Source organism: Melozone crissalis, unplaced genomic scaffold, assembly GCF_028551555.1.
Source record: "Melozone crissalis strain CALT ecotype California unplaced genomic scaffold, PUWL_Pcris_2 ptg000006l_1, whole genome shotgun sequence".
NCBI classification, from domain to species: domain Eukaryota; kingdom Metazoa; phylum Chordata; class Aves; order Passeriformes; family Passerellidae; genus Melozone; species Melozone crissalis.
Genome location: NW_026535784.1, coordinates 43,631,408 through 43,650,302, shown reverse-complemented (window position 1 = coordinate 43,650,302; position 18,895 = coordinate 43,631,408). Strand labels below are relative to the sequence as shown.

Here is an 18,895-nt window from a genome sequence, read left to right as displayed (position 1 = left end):
ACAAGAAGATGTAATAAATTTATGAGATATAAATACAAAGGAAAGATACAACAGAGTATCCACAACGCCTACCAAATGCCACATCAGTAGGTTCCTGGGGTGGAACAGGAACAGGCTCCTTTGGGCACAGCCTCAGGTACACATGTTGTTTGCATGTTTAAGGACATCTGAAAAAGGCAAACAGGCTGGTTATATCTGTGTGGCTGAAGCAAAGATGATGGGCTTTTTCCCTTCCTATGCACACTCTCTGATTCCATTGTTCTTTCTTTACTCATGGTGTCAGACAGCTGTGGCAATAAATAGCTTTTTCTTGCCTTCCGACTTGCACGCATATAGACCCACTGCTCCAAAACAGAAATATAACTTTTCTCTGGAAAAACTATGGCTTTTGTTCCATTCTGGTACAGACTTAATGGCACTTTTCCCAAGCAGTGCTCATGTCATGTAAACCTAAGGAAAAGGAGAGGAGGAGGAGGAGAGGGAATGAAACTCTTCTATTATTTATCAGCCACATAGTCTAGTGTTTGCCCCCACAAGCTATTTCAGAGATCTACGGATGCAGCATCTGCAGAAGATTTTCTCTCATTAATACTTTTAGCCATGATGATTTACAACACAACACAAAATTCACACACCACTGAATGCTGTGAATTTTTTGGGTTTGTCCTCAGAAATTATCTGAAAAATTATATTCCTTTGTCATTATGTTGTAACAGTGTGCTACAAAGTAGGATCTATACACTGCACATTTATCAAAGCTCATAAGTTATTGATGTGATTCTTAAAGACTAAGCTGATTAAGCCATTCCACTTTTGGTGATTTACATAATTATACTTTATGTACGTTTTACTTATTATTCTGTTGCCTACAACCAACTTTTAAGGAAACATTGCGTGTATTCCTTTTTAACTGGAAGCAATCAGAATTACTCTACAAATGCACTTTTACACAAGAGCAGAGGTCTTGACAAGAATCTCAACTACTTGTTTCAAAGCAGTGGGTAATAATCAGGAGAAAAGAATAATACTCATCATCACCGCTTTACAGTCCTGTGACTGCTCATTTGTTTATATCACAACAGCATCTAAATCAAAGACCACAGACATTTGCCAGTTGTTTGACAGATAAGTGTAATTTGGGCACTTATCTACCTGCCTGTTCTCCCTAAAAAGCTGTTTCCAAACTGCCCCAGAAAGCCACGGACACACCAGGGGTACTCACTTTCAAAGCATTTGTTTCTTTTCTGTTATCTGACACAAATCAAACATTGTGTTCTGCATTCCACTGTGAAAATCCTGCCCTTGGAATTCCCCTCAATGCCAGCTGGGAGGAGGAAAGCAGAAAAGCAGCCACCTAAGCTGGCTCCTCCTAAAGGGAGAGTCCGGAGGAGAGAACAATGCACATACAAAACAAGAGGGGCAGAAGGGAAGTGAGTCAGGGTGCCGGAAAATATTTACTTGCAGATGTGAACACAAAGGAATCTCAAGCATTCCTTGCCTGAACAGTGGATTTGTTGCCACAGGCTATTTAATGTAGAAATATGCCATATTTATCCTCCAGCCATGTCAGTTCAAGCTACTCCCCCAGGGCCCTGACAGCACAACATCACTTTGCAAGACTCACCCAGCTGTCCAGGGAGGCCAACCCATCTCATGTTAGAAAGGAAGTTCATGCCTAAATCCTTTTCAGGACAGCAAGAGAGATGAGAAAAATTGCTAATGATCTTGAAGCAAGGAAGGCAGAAGCAGGAAGCCTAAGCCTTCTAGCTCCATCAAAATTATCAAAATTGGTTTGTGTGATCTTCAGCAAGTCACCCAGTTTTGTGTCTCAGTTTTGCCGCCTAATACCCATCCCACACACTTTAACGCACATGTGTACAGCTGACAGAAGCCTGGAAAACTCTTCCAGAAGTGTGAAGAAAGGGTAGCCAGGGTGAAACATCAGAGCTTGAAAGCAGCAGTGAAACAAGTTTCAGATATCTTTCAGACTAACACCATTCTTTCAGTAGGTGTGGTGCAGAGAGGGATCACCGTGTTTTCCAAGTGCTGCTCCGGTAGCTATGCCAGGCATCTTCAACACAGTAATCTCCGGATATGGGATTGACTCAGACTCCTGAATGCTGGACAAAGAGGGCAGCAGGACCCCAGGGGTGAAAATGAGCAAGGATCAGATGAATCACTTCACTGTGTAACTCCTCCTCCTGCATGGGTCTTCTCAGTGGACACACTGCCAGCTGAGGATGAGGCAGTGCTGGTTTCTCGAAGTGAGAAAGAAAGGCCAAACCCTCTGCACCACAAACACACCTTGCAAGTGGAAAACCACACTTGCTAGACCTTGTGCAAACCTGCCAGCCAGTGCTGACAGCTGCAGCCCACATGGTACCTACCCTGGAGCAAGGCAGGGACCCTGGCTCTGCAAAGGAGCCAAGAGCACCTCACATTTAGCCCTCCTGCTTGAAGGAGCCCTGCTGCAAAGAGCCTTCCCCTGCCACAAATGTCAGGGTGGGAATCGAGATGCTTGAGATCTGTGCTGGAGTATTGCAAGCAGCCACAGTACCATAGCAGCAACACAAGTTCAGCACTGCACACCTGCAACAAAATACTGCTGATAATTAGCACTGAAAACACTACTATAAACAACTGCACTACTTGTGTCACCAGTGCTGTCCCCAGTTTGGGGCAGGTTGAAGATAGGCATTAATAAAATTATCTTGTAGCTCCCATGGTCCTTCAGGTTTATGCCCAAACAAGCCAGGAGTTAAACATTAAAATTATGGTACTTTTGACACCTGAAGTATTTTTTCATCAGTATCAGAGTGCCCAGATAATTTATATATCACAAATATGATTTGGCAGGATTAAATTTGAAAATGATATATCAAGAATTTGTTAATGGAAGGGAAAACATTTGCAGCATACAACAGACCAATAGAAGAAAAGCCTGATTGCTGTGATGAATAATGCATATTGCCTATGGTACTAATTAACCTTGTACTCCAGTAAGATATTATGGAACAATAAGGCTAATCTGAATGTGGCCTGACACTCTTCCCAATGGCATCTAGAAATCAGTCTTTGAAACATTTAAAATTTGAATTGTTAAACCAGAAGCCTTTTCCCAATAAACTTTCAGGAGTATTTTTGTTTCTCTGTGTTCACAGCCCACACTGTTTTCATGCACGCAGGCAGTGCAAAACACTGAGGGTGACTCCACAACCAGAGACGTTCTAGCTTGGCTTTCCATGGGCCCTCACCCACCTGCCAGCAGCACACAAGCAGTAACAGGGTGTCTCTCACTAAATCCCTCAATGCACACTCAGTCCTACAGACAGAGCTGCAGTGCGACTGTTGGGCTGCCTCTGCTTCTTCCCAACCTGAGTGGCAAAATACTTACAGTGAGTTCAGAGGAAGTGAACACTACAACTTTAAGCTGGTGCTTTTATGCTTCCAACCTAAGAGCAAATGCTTTCACCTGAAAGCATTCATTCTAGTTTGGGCTAGTTTGTCTTTTCTTGTAAAATACTCATTTTTCTTCTTAGCACAGAGCTTCACAAGGTACTGAACACAGATGCCACATTGGAGGCATTGTGTTTTTAGTTGTGTACACAGTGCCCACAAAGTACAGCAAAATGACTTGCACACATCTGAATGGCTGAAGACACAGGAGGAGTCATGCACAGGGATCTTGATAAACAATAAACACTTTTTGTGTCAGTTTACAGAGTCATGGAATCAAGCCGCCAGACAACACTGGCCAGAGTTTTACACACCAAGGTCTGATCTAGCATAGTTTTTTATCGGGAAAAAGACAACAAAAAATGAAAACTACAACAAAAAAAAAACCAAAAAACAAACAAAACCACCCCAAACAAAACCCGAGCCAAAGAAACAAAACAGGAGAAAAGAAGAGGCCACCAAATCAAATCAAACAGTCCCACAATATTTCGGAGGGGCAGGATTTGGCAGGGAGCACTTCCCCCATCTACCAGTGCACTTAACATGCTGCATTTCAGAGCCAGTGCATGACCCAATGCCTTCACCATCAGGATGACACAACTCGCCAATGCCATTAGCCACGGTCAGAGCCCCGTCAATAACAGACTCACACAACGATTCCACTAGACCCTGAGCACCAGATTTCTAGCTGGCAGCCATCCCACACACCCCAGCAAAAACACACCAGGAGATGTCTGACCTGACTGCTGAGTGTTACTGATGCATCCAGGAGACAAGAGCATGAAGACATCAATGATGAGGATGCCAAGTGCAGAGCTCTTGCTCAGTTGAGCACACAGCAGCACCTTAGGGAAGGCTTCCTACAATGCACCATGTCCTGCAGCCAGGCTCAAGGGCTGCTATGCCATTTTAAACTAATTAGAGTGAGAAGCAACTCAAAATTTCTTCCTTACTCTCCTCAATGGAGAAGAGTGCAGAAACCAGTGGATGAACTTCAGCCTGTGTCCTCCTGCATTACATGAGAAAAAGACAACCACAAAATGACAGAAACTGATATTTGGGAAGCTTGGAGGAGATCAGGATCAGACCACTTGCTGACAAATAGTTCCGAGTTATACCAATTATCATGAACTAAATTTCCTTCCTATAGGCTGTGTTCTGCTGGCAGTCAGCACGACACTTAATAAAGATCTAGGCCAGGAAATAATTTCGTTAACATATCATAAAGGATTATCATCTCCCTCCCACCAAAATCAATGATAAAATCCCCACTGACTACAAAATGCAAAAGATCATGCTGCAATTCATTTCTGCCAGGAAACCTGCAACCAGATGTATCAGTCTGGCAGCACTACCCTGCAGCAAGGTCTCTCAGTGTTATTCCTGCCAGGCTCACTAGTGCAGGCACCAACAGGATGTTTTCTTTCTCTCTAGTACTAGCTAGACTCTCAATCTGGACCAGAATGCCTGTGCACATGAATGATCGATGAAGTCTCCCGAGCATAAGCGTGTCTCCACATCTGCCTGTGTGGGCCCACGCTGCCCTGACCCAAGCCATATCTGTAGGCATTATCCCTGTCTAAATTCCCTGCTGATGGCTTTGTTGAAGGATGCTGCTGCTGTCACAACACAAGAGCAGGTCCTAGCTGCTGTGACACTTCATTTGTCTGGGCAGCAGCAGTGCCTGGAAGGATGATTGCCCTGTTTTAGTGGAAGTATGCAAGATAATCAAGGCCAGCTAAGCAAACTAGTTTTGACACATTAAATCATGCTTGAACTGTGAAAGCAAAGAAAAATAATGTAAAAGCTCTTCTAAAAAAAAATTACAAATAAATAAATAAATAATATGGGCCAGTCTTGTGCCCAGGGAGGGGAAAAAAGCTTTTATCTGAGCCTGACTGAGGACATCAGATGGGCAGAGAGGGAAATATTATTTTGCAAGACAGACACCTGCCTTTTTCTTCATAAGTTTGTGGCGTTTCACTTCTATAAAGAGTCTCTTGCTGATCATCTACTCTGGCAGTAAAAGAACGTCAATTGCTCAAGCAAAAAGCAGACTCAAAATCAGGTAGGACAGGAAGAGTAAAATCACATCAACCTTCTGCTTACCCCTTATCAGCACACTGATGTGCCTACAAATGCCCCGACCAACATCTGACTTGGGACTGGAGGGTCCCATGATTATTTTTGCTACAGTACTCTGTGAGCCTTAAGCTATTTTTGCCTCATATTCCCTCTGCAGGCACTTTGCTCTAGACATTGCAGCCTGCAATGACAACACTCAGTCTGCTGCCAGTCAAGCATTGCAATGCAGGAAATCCCAGCAGCACAGGGTCACAGGGCATCTGTGGACCTTGGCAATTACATATGGCATCTCCCCATCATCCTGGACCTCTTCCTCCCTGCTGTGAATTCCTTCCAGTAATTAACATGCCCAATTGCCTTGGATTTATACTAATAAAACACTGGCTCCTGTCCCAAGATTCCAACATTGCTGTCACTTCTTGAACCTGCCAGAGCCCCAGCAGTGGTGAAGCCCACACTCCTAGCTCTATTACTGCCTGGGCTGCAAGCTCTCTGAGAAGCAGTTTGGAGCTGGGAAGCTGCAGCCTGCAGGTTGCTTCCACCAAATTACAAATTAGCACATTCCCCATGCTCTGCAGTAATTAAAAACCTTCCTTTCCAGGCAGCTTTCGAAGGCAGCACTGTGATCCCTGTCACCACTGCAATGGGATGACAGACTGTCCAATTTGGTGTAAGCCCTCTAATGTGTAATTTGTGGAATTAGTGCTGTACCAGAGCAACTCCCAGCCCAGGCAGGAGACAGTGATTTCACCTGGGTAGCAACCATCACTTGGAGTTCAACAAAGATCATGTTGGCTCCCTAGACAGGCTCCCTTTATTACAGTAATACCAGTCACACACATGCAGAGGGACTGGACAGTCTGCTGGGGCGGGGGATGCTTTTTTATATATATGCAGAGTGTCTGGTAGTCAGCAATGCTGATGTTTTGGTAGTGAAATGAACCCCTGGGTAGAGATGGATTCCTTGGCACAGCTGCCACACTAGGCAGAGCATCTAGGTGATATGAGAGTCCTGTTCAGAAAATGTACCTCCAGGTCAAGTGGTTTTTCGAAAGAAAGCACCTAACTGAGGTACAAAAGCAAGCATTTTGAAATGACAATTTCTGTCCAAATTCCATCTCTAGAGGAATGTTAATTTCATTGTTATTTCCCAATGAATCCACCTGGAGAGGAATGATCTTAAAAGGGCTTTAGGTTAGTCTAAGGGCATGAAAAGAGCACATGAGATCAAGCACAGCACTGATACCCAAAATCCTGGTTCAGGCTCTAGTCTCTGAATGGCATTGACTGACTCAGTCTCCAGCCCAAGGCTGTTGTTTGTAAAACCAGGAATAGTGACTCTGACCTATTTCACAAAGTTGGTAGTTATAGATCCAACAGAGGAAAGCCCTCCACATGACCTGGGAGGTGTTTTAATAGTCTGCATTAACTGTTTCTTTCCTCACAGTGAAAAAACTCACTGCTCAAGTGGCAGCAAAACTACTCATAAGCTAGTCAAAGCCTACTGTGAGGACTTGGCTCAGGATACCCCTCCAAGTGTCACCCCAAGAATGGGTCACATCTCAAGCCAGCACCACCCCAGTGCCGCACTGGTCAGGCAAACCTGTCAGGGAGGCTGAGTCCACACCATCACTGCCACAGTGGGCTCTGTGAGGAGCATGAAGATGCAGATGAAGGTGCTCTGCTGATGTGTATCCTCTCCCACCCATCCTGCATCCAGGAAAGTAACTGTGGGTGGCATGAGGAGGCATGCAGGCAGGGATAGTCTTCTTTCAAACCCCCCAGCCAGGGAGCTTGTCCTGATACTGCCACTTACTACGGCTCTTAAAGCCTGAATTTTCAGGAGAAGGGAAGTAGAATTTTTCTTGGCATTAAATTGATTGACTGTCATTTACAGTGAGAAGAAAGTTGTCATCTCAAATCCCAGTTCTTCAAACTTCAGCTGTATTTTTAAGGACATAAATTTATAAAGATAGGTGTATGAAAGAAATAAGGGACATCCACAAGCCTTGAATTGCCGCTTTTGTCTTGGTTTGTTTGGGGTTTTTTTCTCTAATCTGTTTTGTGTATACATTTTGGCGTTTATGTAACGCCTACCCCTCTGAGTTTGCTCCAGTATTAAAAACCTCTTAACCACCCTGAGGGAAATCAAAAATGGAAGCTCATCAGAACCATGTTCAATACAACCTTAACCCTGTGTTGTTCATACATAAAATTCTGTCTATACTAGATTAAGTTCTTCAGTGATAAAAAATGAACAATCTTCCAGCAAAATGAATGGGTATCTCTTTTATCATGAAGAGCAGATTCAACTCTTTCTACAGATATATGTATTGCAGTTTCATTGCTCTTACTTCATTCTACTGAACACTTACCTTGTAAAGGATACAAGTTTATTCAGCTAAAGAAATAAAATAAAATATAAGTTGTGAATCTGTCCATACAAGGCACAATTGTAGCCTGCTTTTGTGGAGCCTGGATTTCAACCTCAATTTTAACCCAGAGCAAGTGAAAATGGTCAAGATGTAAAGCATGCAGAGAGGAAAGCTTATTATTGAAATGTCAACACATCATTAACTACTGCTAAGTGTTTCTAAATGAGAAATACAAAACCGAAAACCCAAATTATGAGCAAAACAATAGTACCACTTCATTTTAATGCCCCATATAAATTAGGTGGAATGAGGGTTCTGACAAACGAGCTCTAGCAGACCCTTGGCAGTTCAAGTGGTTGCAGCGACCCTTCTGCCACAGATCACCATCTAGGGAGAGTGCCCCCAGGCCAGGACATCAGGACAAGCACTCCACTGATTACATCAGTCATGGGCAAGCGGTCCAGTTTTACAGAGCCAGCAGCAGCTTCCAGCGCTGGGACAGAGTGGGCAGCTGGGCACAGCTGTATCTTAAATCAAGGCAATTAAATTCACTGCATTGCCAACAAGCATTCATGCACTTTATCCGTAGTGGTTTTCCAGAGTCCTTAATTGTTTCAAAAAACCACAATTAATAAGTGAGCTGTTTCCAAGCCATTCAAAGTCAAAGCTGGCAATCAAAGGAATCTAACCACACCAAGGCTAACACTCCTTTTGTCCTACAACACCTCTGCCATCCCATAATTTAACAAATTCCCTAATCTACCAATGGATACAGTATCTTCAGGAATGATCAAACTAAACAAAGGCAGCACTCAAGTAAATAAAATTTAGTTATCTAGGACCAAACTAAAAAGCATACCCTAAGATCTGTCCCAAAATATCTTATGGTAAAGAAGCAAACATGACCTTCACAGTTTACACTTCTGAAGCCATTTCCAAACCTTATTTTGTTTGCAAACCTTATTTTGTCTGCTCAATCTACACTTGGTGAAGGGAATAAAGTACTTCTTAACTGTCCTTCTGAAAGGTGACTGCACAGCAGCTAGACTGCAAGGAGCAGGAAGGTTAAGTTGGTCAAAGCAGCAGCCTGAAAGCATCGCTGCAGAACAAGGGAAAGATCTTCAGTCCTTGGGGTTATGAGTATACCAGGTAGTGCAGAAAGTTACAGCTCATTAGTAAAGCACAAACCATTGCACATAGATGGACACTGTGCCTCCTATGCAAAGGAGGGCAAATATACCCACACAAACCAAAACAAAGACAGTAATATTTAATCAGTCCTGCTGCAACAGTTTTGATCTGTGCAAAACATTTCCCTGCTCTTGTTAATTATTTCAGCTGCAGAACAAAACACCTAAATATATACATGCACACACCTCTCTACAGAATGAAGCCCATTCTCCCTTCAGTGACACCTGCATTTTGCATTCAAGTGACTTTCTTTACATTTGAAAAGAGAATACACATTGTGTGGCCAAAAAATTCACTGGCTGGGTTTGTGACTAATTAAAATTAACTAGGTACTTCAGTTCATAATTATATAAACACGTAGCATGCTATATTCCCAGCCAATTTGGTTTTAATCAGAAAAACGCACAAGAAGTATGAGTGATGGGCAAAGAACTCCCTGGAGGGGCAACTGTACTTCCAGATTTAGTATTCTCCATATACCAAATATTTACATCACTGTTTTTCTTGCCATGTAATCACCTCCCAGTAGAACAATTAAAAAGAGATTTTTTTTTCTTTCTTTTTATCATCCCTGGACTTAGCTTGCTTTCCACTCCCCTGCAAAGCTAAAAGCACACTTGCCTTATCCACCTGAGTCCCAGCTGGGAAGTCTCCCACAAGACAGGCAGGATTTAGCAGTAGGCTGCCTTTCCAGCATAGGTAACAAGGAGGAGAGGGCTGAAGAGAGAGAATTCAGCCAACATGAGGCAGAGAGGCAGGCAAGCTGTGGAATGGACTGAAGAGAAGTTGCCCCCCTACTGCAGCTGTATCAGGCGTAAAACCAGAAACACTGTCTGCTCTGGAGCAAAAGATCAAGTTTCAGAATAAGATTACCCGTGCAGCAGCATGTTTCCATTTCTAGAAATAAGGGGATAGGGAAGGCAATGGCTGAGGTCCTGCACTGTGTCACCTGAAAAAAACACACATAATATGCAAATACACAGGGTTTTCTTTATTGTGGTATCAGCTGTCTGTTTCATTCACAAACCAGGCCTCTGTCATCACTCCACTTTAAGTCCTCAGTTGTCTCCCAGCCCTCCACAGCTGGTACCTTCTGCTCCTCACCAGCCAAGGGTCACTACCTCTGCCTGCTCGCTCCTGCACAGCTGTAAATAAACAATTGCCTCTGAGTGTTCTTGGAGTGGCTCATCAACGGGATGGCAATCACTGCTCTGGGAAAGTGCCTTCAAACAGCCTGCACTGATTGCTCTGTTTTGGGAGGAAGATGAGTAGCTCTGCTTCACCCCCAATCAGCCAGCAACAAAATCATCCAGGAACTGATTCAGCAGGTAAACTTCTAAACTACATAAGCTAGGTGTCAATTAGTTTTAATTACGTCCAAAATAAATGACCTTGAACACAACATTTTTCTGCAGCCCTTGTTTTCTGTAAGAAACTCATTTCTCTTGGCAAGGGCTCACCTAAATCACAACACAAGTAATGAACAATCAGCAAAAATAAATATGGTTTTGTAAATGCATTGAGGTATGTTCAGCAAAGTTGATTAAGGGAAAAATAATCAAACAAACATCAATATTTAAGACAGCAGAAGGACTTGAACATTCTAGACATGTTTTACAAAAAAAAAAAAAAAAAAAAATCCAGGTATTTTTTCTGGCAGCAGCTCCTTTCCAAAACCGCAAACTATACCCCAACCCATCTTTCCTCCAGCCCTCAGTTTCAATGTTCTTCCTCAGAAGACATCAAGGGTGAAGAAAGATATCACTGAGTTTTCCCCCATTATTTTGTCCACCTCTAACATCTTTAAGCTTGTCTATATACCTGCTAGCTGGCTAAAACCAGCTGTACTCCTTTTTGATGTCTCTTCAAGTGGCAGCATGCACTGATTCTCGGAAAGGAGAGTGTCATGACCTCCTGACCTCATTACTCACCTTTTCACTTTGGTTCTCCTTCTGCAGAGTTTTCTTTTCTTCCATTTTTTCTTTACTCAAATATTTAATTTATTTGTGCTTCAGCTCTTTAAAAAGTCCAGGCTCTGCAAAATCAATTACATTTGCAGCCCACTGGACACTACCAGGACCTCACCACTGCAAATGTTTTTGGCTCTCATTAGCTTAACGTGTCAACATCCCCTCTCTTCCAATTGCACGGGCTCAACTGTCTTTAAAGGCATAAAAATAAATACTTCTTGCTGCTCACTGAAAACATATTGGGCTGAAGGTGAGGATGAATGCAAAGAGAAGTGCCAGAAGGTGCCCTTGTCACACTATTCATTTCCTACACAAACCCCAATGGTTTGAGTACTGATATTTACAGTAAGCAACTAAAACTAAAGTTACAACAAAACTCACCCATGCCAGGAAGAAGGACAGCAGAGATTGGGCAGATTTCTTTTTTTGTCAAACCCCTAAACGGGTAAAGGGAGAAATGTCAGTGGCACTACACCAATTTTTACAGCATTTTTGGATCTGTCCCTCAGCTTTGGTTGAGTATTGCCGGCTAGGGCAGAGACCACCATTAGGAAACTTGAAACTGGCCAAGCAGAGTTTAAAGCAGGCATTTTCCTCAAGGGTCCATTCAGAAAGCACCATCTGAACTGAGGCAAAGCCCATAACCATCAGTTCTTTAGTGCTACCAAGCCACCACTGGAAACCAGTACAGAAATTCACAGAGCAACTGCTTAAATTTCTCTTATTAACTAGCACAGCAATATATTCCTGTGAATAATGAACCTCAACACTGGTCTTTTACAAGCATGTCCTAACACAGTCATAATTTACCTCTAGCTGTCCCTAGCAGTTGCTGATAAATGTGCCATGTTGCCAAAAGAGGTGTAAAACTCCAAATAGTTTGAGTTTTTTACAGTAACTACTACCTAGCTGCCTATACTAATTGACAGAGTGAGCACATTATATAAGGAGATTAGACCATGTCATATTTACAACCTCAGAGTCCCCAGTGAGAGAAATTGCTCAGCTGTTACTGTCAGTGCCTTCTTCAAACAGGAACCCTGCTGACAAGATGATGAATTCAGAACATCATTGCCAATTAATGATTTGTAGGCAGAAGGGATTTCAATAGTTCCCATATGTTTGTGAGGATGACTGGGATTTACATCACCTCTAATAAAAGAGTGTAGTGCGCTCTGTCCAGACGTGACACTAGAGATTGGAAAATGTCATCTTTGCAGGAGAAATTTTAATAAACAAAGCCAGGCTCTTCTGGGTTGAAAATGTTTCCCAAAGCACGGTGATGAAAAAGCTGCTTACTGAGTGAAAGCAAACTGGGAGACCGCTTGCAAGATGCACCCAAGTGATTTACAAACCAAAGGCCAGAAGTTATTTAGGTGTTTGTGAAAGCTACACAGCAGAGTGCCAAGACCACCATTATGTCAGCCAGGAGCATGGAGTGCATTTCCTTAGCATCAATCAGACTGTGAAAAAAAAAGTTGAGCGTTTACAAATACATAGGACCTTTCTTGGTGTTACTTACTCTGCTCAGGGATGCAAAGTTTAACCTCACTGCCCTAGAAGACAGTCTCATCTTTGTGAATGTAACAATAACCAAACCAGAAAGTGTTTTATTCACATGGGATATCGACGTGAACTCCCATACATGCTGGATACAGACCTCCTGAACTGCCTGAGGCTGAATGCCTCCTATTAACAGAGCATCCTGGAGCCAAGCAGCAGGGAAAGCAGGGCGGCACAATGACCTGGGGTAAACACAGGACACCCAAATGGGGCCCTCAAACAGAATTTGCCATAGGCACTCAAGTCCCGTTGATTTGGTGATGGAATTTAGGGCTACCCCACACAAAATAAAAGAATTACTGGTTTTAACACCTCTAGAGCAATAAAGTGATAAAAATCCTGTCTGTAGGTGAGATAAAGAGCAGTTTATGTGAATATACCTTAGGAACAGGGCAGGGATAAACCACCACAAAGCATCTTTACACTTCTTAATTATGATCACAGTCCTACCCAACACAGTCATAAATTGAGAGGCCACATACTGCCCTCTTAAGAAAAACAAATTAAAAGAAAAACCAACCTAGACCCAAAACCAGAAAGCACAGCTTTTAATCACTAAGGTCCTCTGAAAGCACATCCCAGACTGCCATCTCAACACTGCAATCCTTCTACAGGCAGCCCAGCTTCTTCAATGATAGTCTCAGGTTTCTGGTTTAAATCTGTATTTTTTTGGGTTTGCTGTTTTGGTTCATAGTTGTTTTTTTTAAGAGTGGGGTTTTTTTGGGGGAAGGGGGCTATTTTTTTGGTTGGGTTTTTTTTTGGTTTTTGCTGTTTTCTTATGAGACCTCTAAGTGTGCTTTGAGAAATGTAGCATCAGAGGACAGGACTTGAAGGGTGACTAATAGAGGACTCCTTTCCTCCAAAAAGTCTAGACCTAGCACCTGATCTGTGTCTTGTCATTTTGTGACGTGGTATTTTCTGCCATAATTAAGCAAAACCTTGCTGATCTATCAACCAACATCCCTCGTCTGTGGCAGTCTGTATTTCCTCAACTTGGAATAATGTTGATCTTAGCTCCTCCATTGTACAGTATCAAACATGGAGTCAAGTCTCTTCTCCCCCCCGCAAAAGGAGAAATATCTTTATTAGCACAGGAAAAGCAAAATCAAGACAGATTTTGCTGCATTGACTACATCTGTTGAAAAAGGATACTATTCTGGTTAAAAATACCACTCCACATGCTGTTTAGTAGAGGTTTCTCCAACACAAACATTTCTCTCAAACATTACATTTTCTCTCCATGTCAACCTTTGAAGAGATTTGAACTATCTTCAGGGTCACAAGCTTGTGACCAAGGACTAAAGGATCAAGACCACAGTTTGCTGTGGATATGCACTGATCTATTCTTTGTACTGCACTACAAACAGTAATCAGTGTCTGGAGTGAGGTGAAGAGAAAATGCAACACAGACTTCAGCTGAAGTGGAATTCCTCTGCCTTCCCCACAGTATCTATTACAATCCATTATTAAGTGGCTGCAAAGACAAGCCAATTGAGATAGAACTGATAACCAATACATATTAATTTTGCAAAGAGCAAACTGTATTGAAATCGTTGTTTACCTTCTCTTTTGCAAGCAAATTAGTTTTGGGCTACCTGCTACATTTTTACAACAGAAGGGCAAATTTCATAAACAAGCATGTAATACAGCAAACCACAAAATGATATTGTGCACTCAGAGTACACTATTGTTCTTTGTAAATATTCTTTTTTAGGTCTTGAGCTTTAGATACCCGAGATCTCTTGCACAAGGCCTCTGATGATGCAGGAGACTATGCTGAGCAGCAATCTGGGAACTTCAGCCAGCTACTTGTGGGAAAACTTCAGCACATATGGAAGCATTTTTATCAGTGGGGCTGTAAGTTTAACTCTGAACAGCTGAGCAGCTTTGTATTAAATTATTTACCAGAGAGGAAAATCAATCAACTCACACCACATCAAATACCCAGCCCCCCATAGAGTGATAAAGACAGAAAAACACACTCCTCCAAATACAAAAACAAAATGCATCTTCTATAGAGAGATTAACTTCCTGGGTTACAAACATTCCTGGGTACAGTCCAGAAAAAAAAAGAAACCGGGCTTCTAAGACTCATAAGGAAAACCTGATACTGAGGAAAAATAACATAAATCTCTAAATGACAGATAAGACTACAACTGCCTCGTGGACCCAATAGTACAGTGCTCCAAGGGTAATAGAAGAATGTCAGATTCTCCTTGTTGGCAGCACCAGAAGCACCTGCACATGGGGTGTCAAGTGCCACGACATCCAGCCCAGGCCTCTGTCTTCCTGCTGCAACTCTTGCTCAAAGGACCTCAGTGGAAGTGAGAACCTGACCCACCACTGCCAACTCAACCAGGCACAGAAGCCATGGAAGAGAAGAAAGCCCAGCTGCCTGCCCCCTTGGAAGCTCAGCACAGTGCCCTCCCTGCAAACCCTTACCTTGGCAGGTGTTGTTCTTCTCCTCGTAGCCTGCCTTGCACAAGCACTTCCCGATGGGCACCAGCCATTCCCCCTCGGCACTGCAGTGCATCTTGGGTGCCTCCTCGGTCACCGAGTGGTTGATGCAGACACCCGACACCTCCAGGAGCTGCGAGGAATCCGCCCCCGTGATGGTGTCGGGGAAGCGCGCCAGGTTGCGGATCACCGACGGGCACTTCTTGTAGTACACGCGCACGGAGACCAGGGCAATGCAGGCGCCCACGTCCTGGAAAGCCAGGTAAAATCCCTTCTTTGTCAGGGGCCCAACGTCCCGCACCTCCGTGTTGAGCTTCATCACTCTGTCGCCGAGGTCTAACTCTGTGAAGCTCTCGTCAGCAGCAATGGTGTCAATCTTGATGTACTGGTTTTCTTTGATGTTCCTCCCATCTTGATCATCGGATTCAAAGTAATACATGTTGAAAGTCTCCTTGCAGGTCCCAAGTCCTCCTGGAAGGCTGTTACAGTCCCTCAGGGTGAATTTGAGCTCGATGAAGATGCGGGATGCCCCCTCATTAGAGATCCAGCTGGTCAGAAGCCAGTTGTTCTGATTCTGTTCCATTACCTTGCATACTTGGTATGTGTGTATCGGAGCGTAGTTTTCATCCACCTCACCAATCTCTTCCCACTGTATAAAAAGGAAAAGTACTTTTTAAAACAGTCACAACTCTCAGCTTTCCCATCTAAAGAGCATCTTGGGCTTCAGAACTCAGGACTTTCAGGGGAAAAAATGTTTTAATTGCCAAGCTTTCTGTACTAGAGGCTTGATACATTCCTGGTAAAGTCAGATAAATGATCCTTTATAAATAGAAAAGGATGCTAGTTAAAACCCTTTGTTTTAGACAGTTCAAAAGTGGGAAAACGTATTGCTGGGTTTGTCCACTACTATTAAGTCAGGAAACAAAACAAAAGCAGATGGGGCCATTTCCGTGAGCTTTTCCAATGCATCCACAGTTCGTCTGTCCCCATGCCCCCAGGCTCCTTTCTACCACATCCTCAAATCACTGCCCCACATAACGAAAAACACACTTCTACAAGCTATTCTCCCCCACCAAACAGCATGCCAGAAAATCAGTGGAGTGATACACTAAATAAATGAGCCTTTGCTATCCCCAAGTACACTAGTCAGTGTAGTTCTTGCTCATGCAAAGAGAAGATTACTTCCAATACAGGTTACAGGGATCTGCAAATCTTGAGCTGTTTATGTGCTACACAGGTTTTTAATCAGAGCTTCAGGCAACTTTTTTGCAGTTTTGTGGGAATTGCAGCAACTGTTTGTTCATTTTATTTTAGCCACGCTCTGAAGGGCATCACTTGGAAAAAACGTTTTTCCTGGTGCAGCTCAGAGTCAGTTGCATCACAACTGTGCCTACCACAGATACACATCAGAGTTTCCTCTGCTTTTGACGATCTTAGTGTTGCATTAAGAGATTAGATTAACCATCTAAGTGCAGCAAAGAACCCAGGAGAGCCAGTGCTGGTTTCAGTTTTGTTCCCTTCTACTTTTGACCCACTCATCTGCCACCCAACACCTGCTCCATCCCTCTGCTCAGCATTGCTGCACACACCTGGTCACAGCTGCAGATGCAGCACAAAGGAAATGCACAGAGCATAATTCAAAGGTACTCCTGTTTCAGGCTGCATATCTTCTAAGGGTTAGAGGCCAAACTTTTTCTGTGGAAATACATCCTGAGATACTGTTAAGAGTGTTCTCAGCCCAGATGCCATTACTGAAGAGCTGAGATAGAACACCCTCAGAGTCAATGTAACAACAAGATATGTTTTTAAAATGAAATGTTGTTCTCACATTTTAAATTAAAACAGCAGCAAGAAGTGACATGAGAACGTAACCTGATGGTACAGTCAGAAATGAATTACAAACACCACCATCAGAAAAACATTTCTTCTCCTCCCTAGCCAGGGATGTGAAAGTGGGGACTTGTGCAGGGACATCCCCATTGTGATGTGCAGAGTCCACATGCACCACCAGTCTTCCAAGTAAGGAACCTAACCCAAAGACATTTTTTCCATGGCAAGCAGTACTTTCATTTGCAAGCCTTTTTTGTATCTCTGGGCTTAAACAAGCCACAACACTGATTAAGATGTAATTGTCACTGGGCAGCACCACAGAATTGGACAAAGATGTGTCTGCAGTGAAAGCCACGCAGATCTGTGCAAGATTCATGCCTGACTTCAGGAGAGGCAATTAACAATTACCAGGAGAGTGACTGAGAAAAAATAAAAGTATGCAACACAGAATAATTCAGCAGCTAGATTTTCTATGTTCCAGTAAATAGGAAGGGTTTGATATATGAAATAAGCAGAAAAACACCATCCATCAACTAGCATGGTTAATTTGAGTAATAAATATACTGTACATATATACTTCCAAGTGAATTTGTCTAACATTGTACTAGTTTCAGCCAGGATAGAGTTAACCCTCTTCATAGCAGCTCATATGGAGCTACCTTTGGGATTGTGCTAGAAACACTGTTGATGACACAGAGATGTTTCAGTGACTGCTGAGCAGCACTTACACCAGTCAAGGCCTTTTCTGCCTCACAGCCCATCCCACCACCAAGGAGGCTGGGGGTGCACAAGAAGCTGGGAGAGGACACACCTGGGACAGCTGATCCACATGGCCAAGGGATATTCCAGGCCATATGGTGTCATGCTCAGCACATAAAAGTGGGGCAAGAAAGAACTGGGGGCAGGAAGAATCATGGCATTTGCTTTTGCAAGTCACCATTATATATGAGGAAGCCTTGCTTTCATGGGGATAGCTGAACACCTGCCTGCCCATGGGAAGTGGTGTTACCAAGGAATATTTTGGTTTACTTCACTTGTGTGTGTGGCTGTTGCTTTGCCTGTTTTAGTGTCTTTCTCTCAACCCATGAGTTGTCTCACTTTTACCCTTCTGATTTCTCCCTCATTCTCTGTGGGGAAAGTGAAGGAGTGGCTCTGTGGTGCTTAGCTGACAGCAGGGGTTAAACCACAACAGTCCTTTTGATGGCCAGTGTGGGGCTGGAAGGGTTTGAGATAATGACAGGTTTGATCTGAAGGTGCTAGATTGAAGTTATAGCTGTTATCGTTGTTGAGCTATTCATTGACTGGCTCCTGGGCTTGCCATGGGGCTTGATTGCCTCACTGCACACCAAAGCCTGGTTAGTGCCTGCTCCTTGGTTCTGCTCCTTGCTGAACTGCTGACCATCTTACTCTGCCAGGCCTGGCCACATCCTGATGTCAGCAGTGAGAGAGCACCAGGCTGGCAAATGCCCAGGCCATCCCTGATGTTTCTGTGATGCCACACTGGATGTGCTGCAGCTGCAGTGTGAGCTCAAGTTGACAGGAATGTGACCTGGGATTAGTCCAGGTGGGAGAGCAGCCCTAAGCAGCTGTGGATCCATTCCTGCTGGAGCAGGTGCATCTCAAAGCATCTGTGGCTGTGGTTATGTTGGTGTTGCAGCAGGTACACCCCTGAAGAGACTGTGACACACAGACAAGGCTCCACTTTGAGCAGGTAAAATCCTAAGGGACTCAAGTCTGTGGCTAAGTCCAAAAAAGGAGCAGGAGCAAAGAGAGGAGTTCATTGCAACATTACCCCATATGGTCTGGTCCATGAATAGGGACTGTAATGAGAATTCCACCCTGCTTACCTGGAAATGGCTGAACACCAGCCAGCCCATGGGAGAGGTAAATTAATTCCTTAGTTTGCTTTGCTTGTGCATGCAGCTTTTACTTTACCTATTGTAGTATCTTTATCCCAAGTCATGAGTT

The 18,895-nt window shown here is 43.5% G+C and overlaps 1 protein-coding gene across 7 annotated transcripts in view; it reads right to left on the bottom strand.

The window, feature by feature from the left end:
* Nucleotides 1-18,895, bottom strand: part of EPHA5 (EPH receptor A5) — a 192,867-nt gene that overhangs the window by 134,072 nt on the left and 39,900 nt on the right. For all 7 annotated transcript variants that reach the window (XM_054295779.1, XM_054295781.1, XM_054295780.1 and 4 more), the window contains exon 3: nucleotides 15,083-15,746. In XM_054295779.1, coding sequence (XP_054151754.1) covers nucleotides 15,083-15,746 — 664 coding nt within the window. The remainder of the gene's footprint in view (nucleotides 1-15,082; nucleotides 15,747-18,895) is intronic.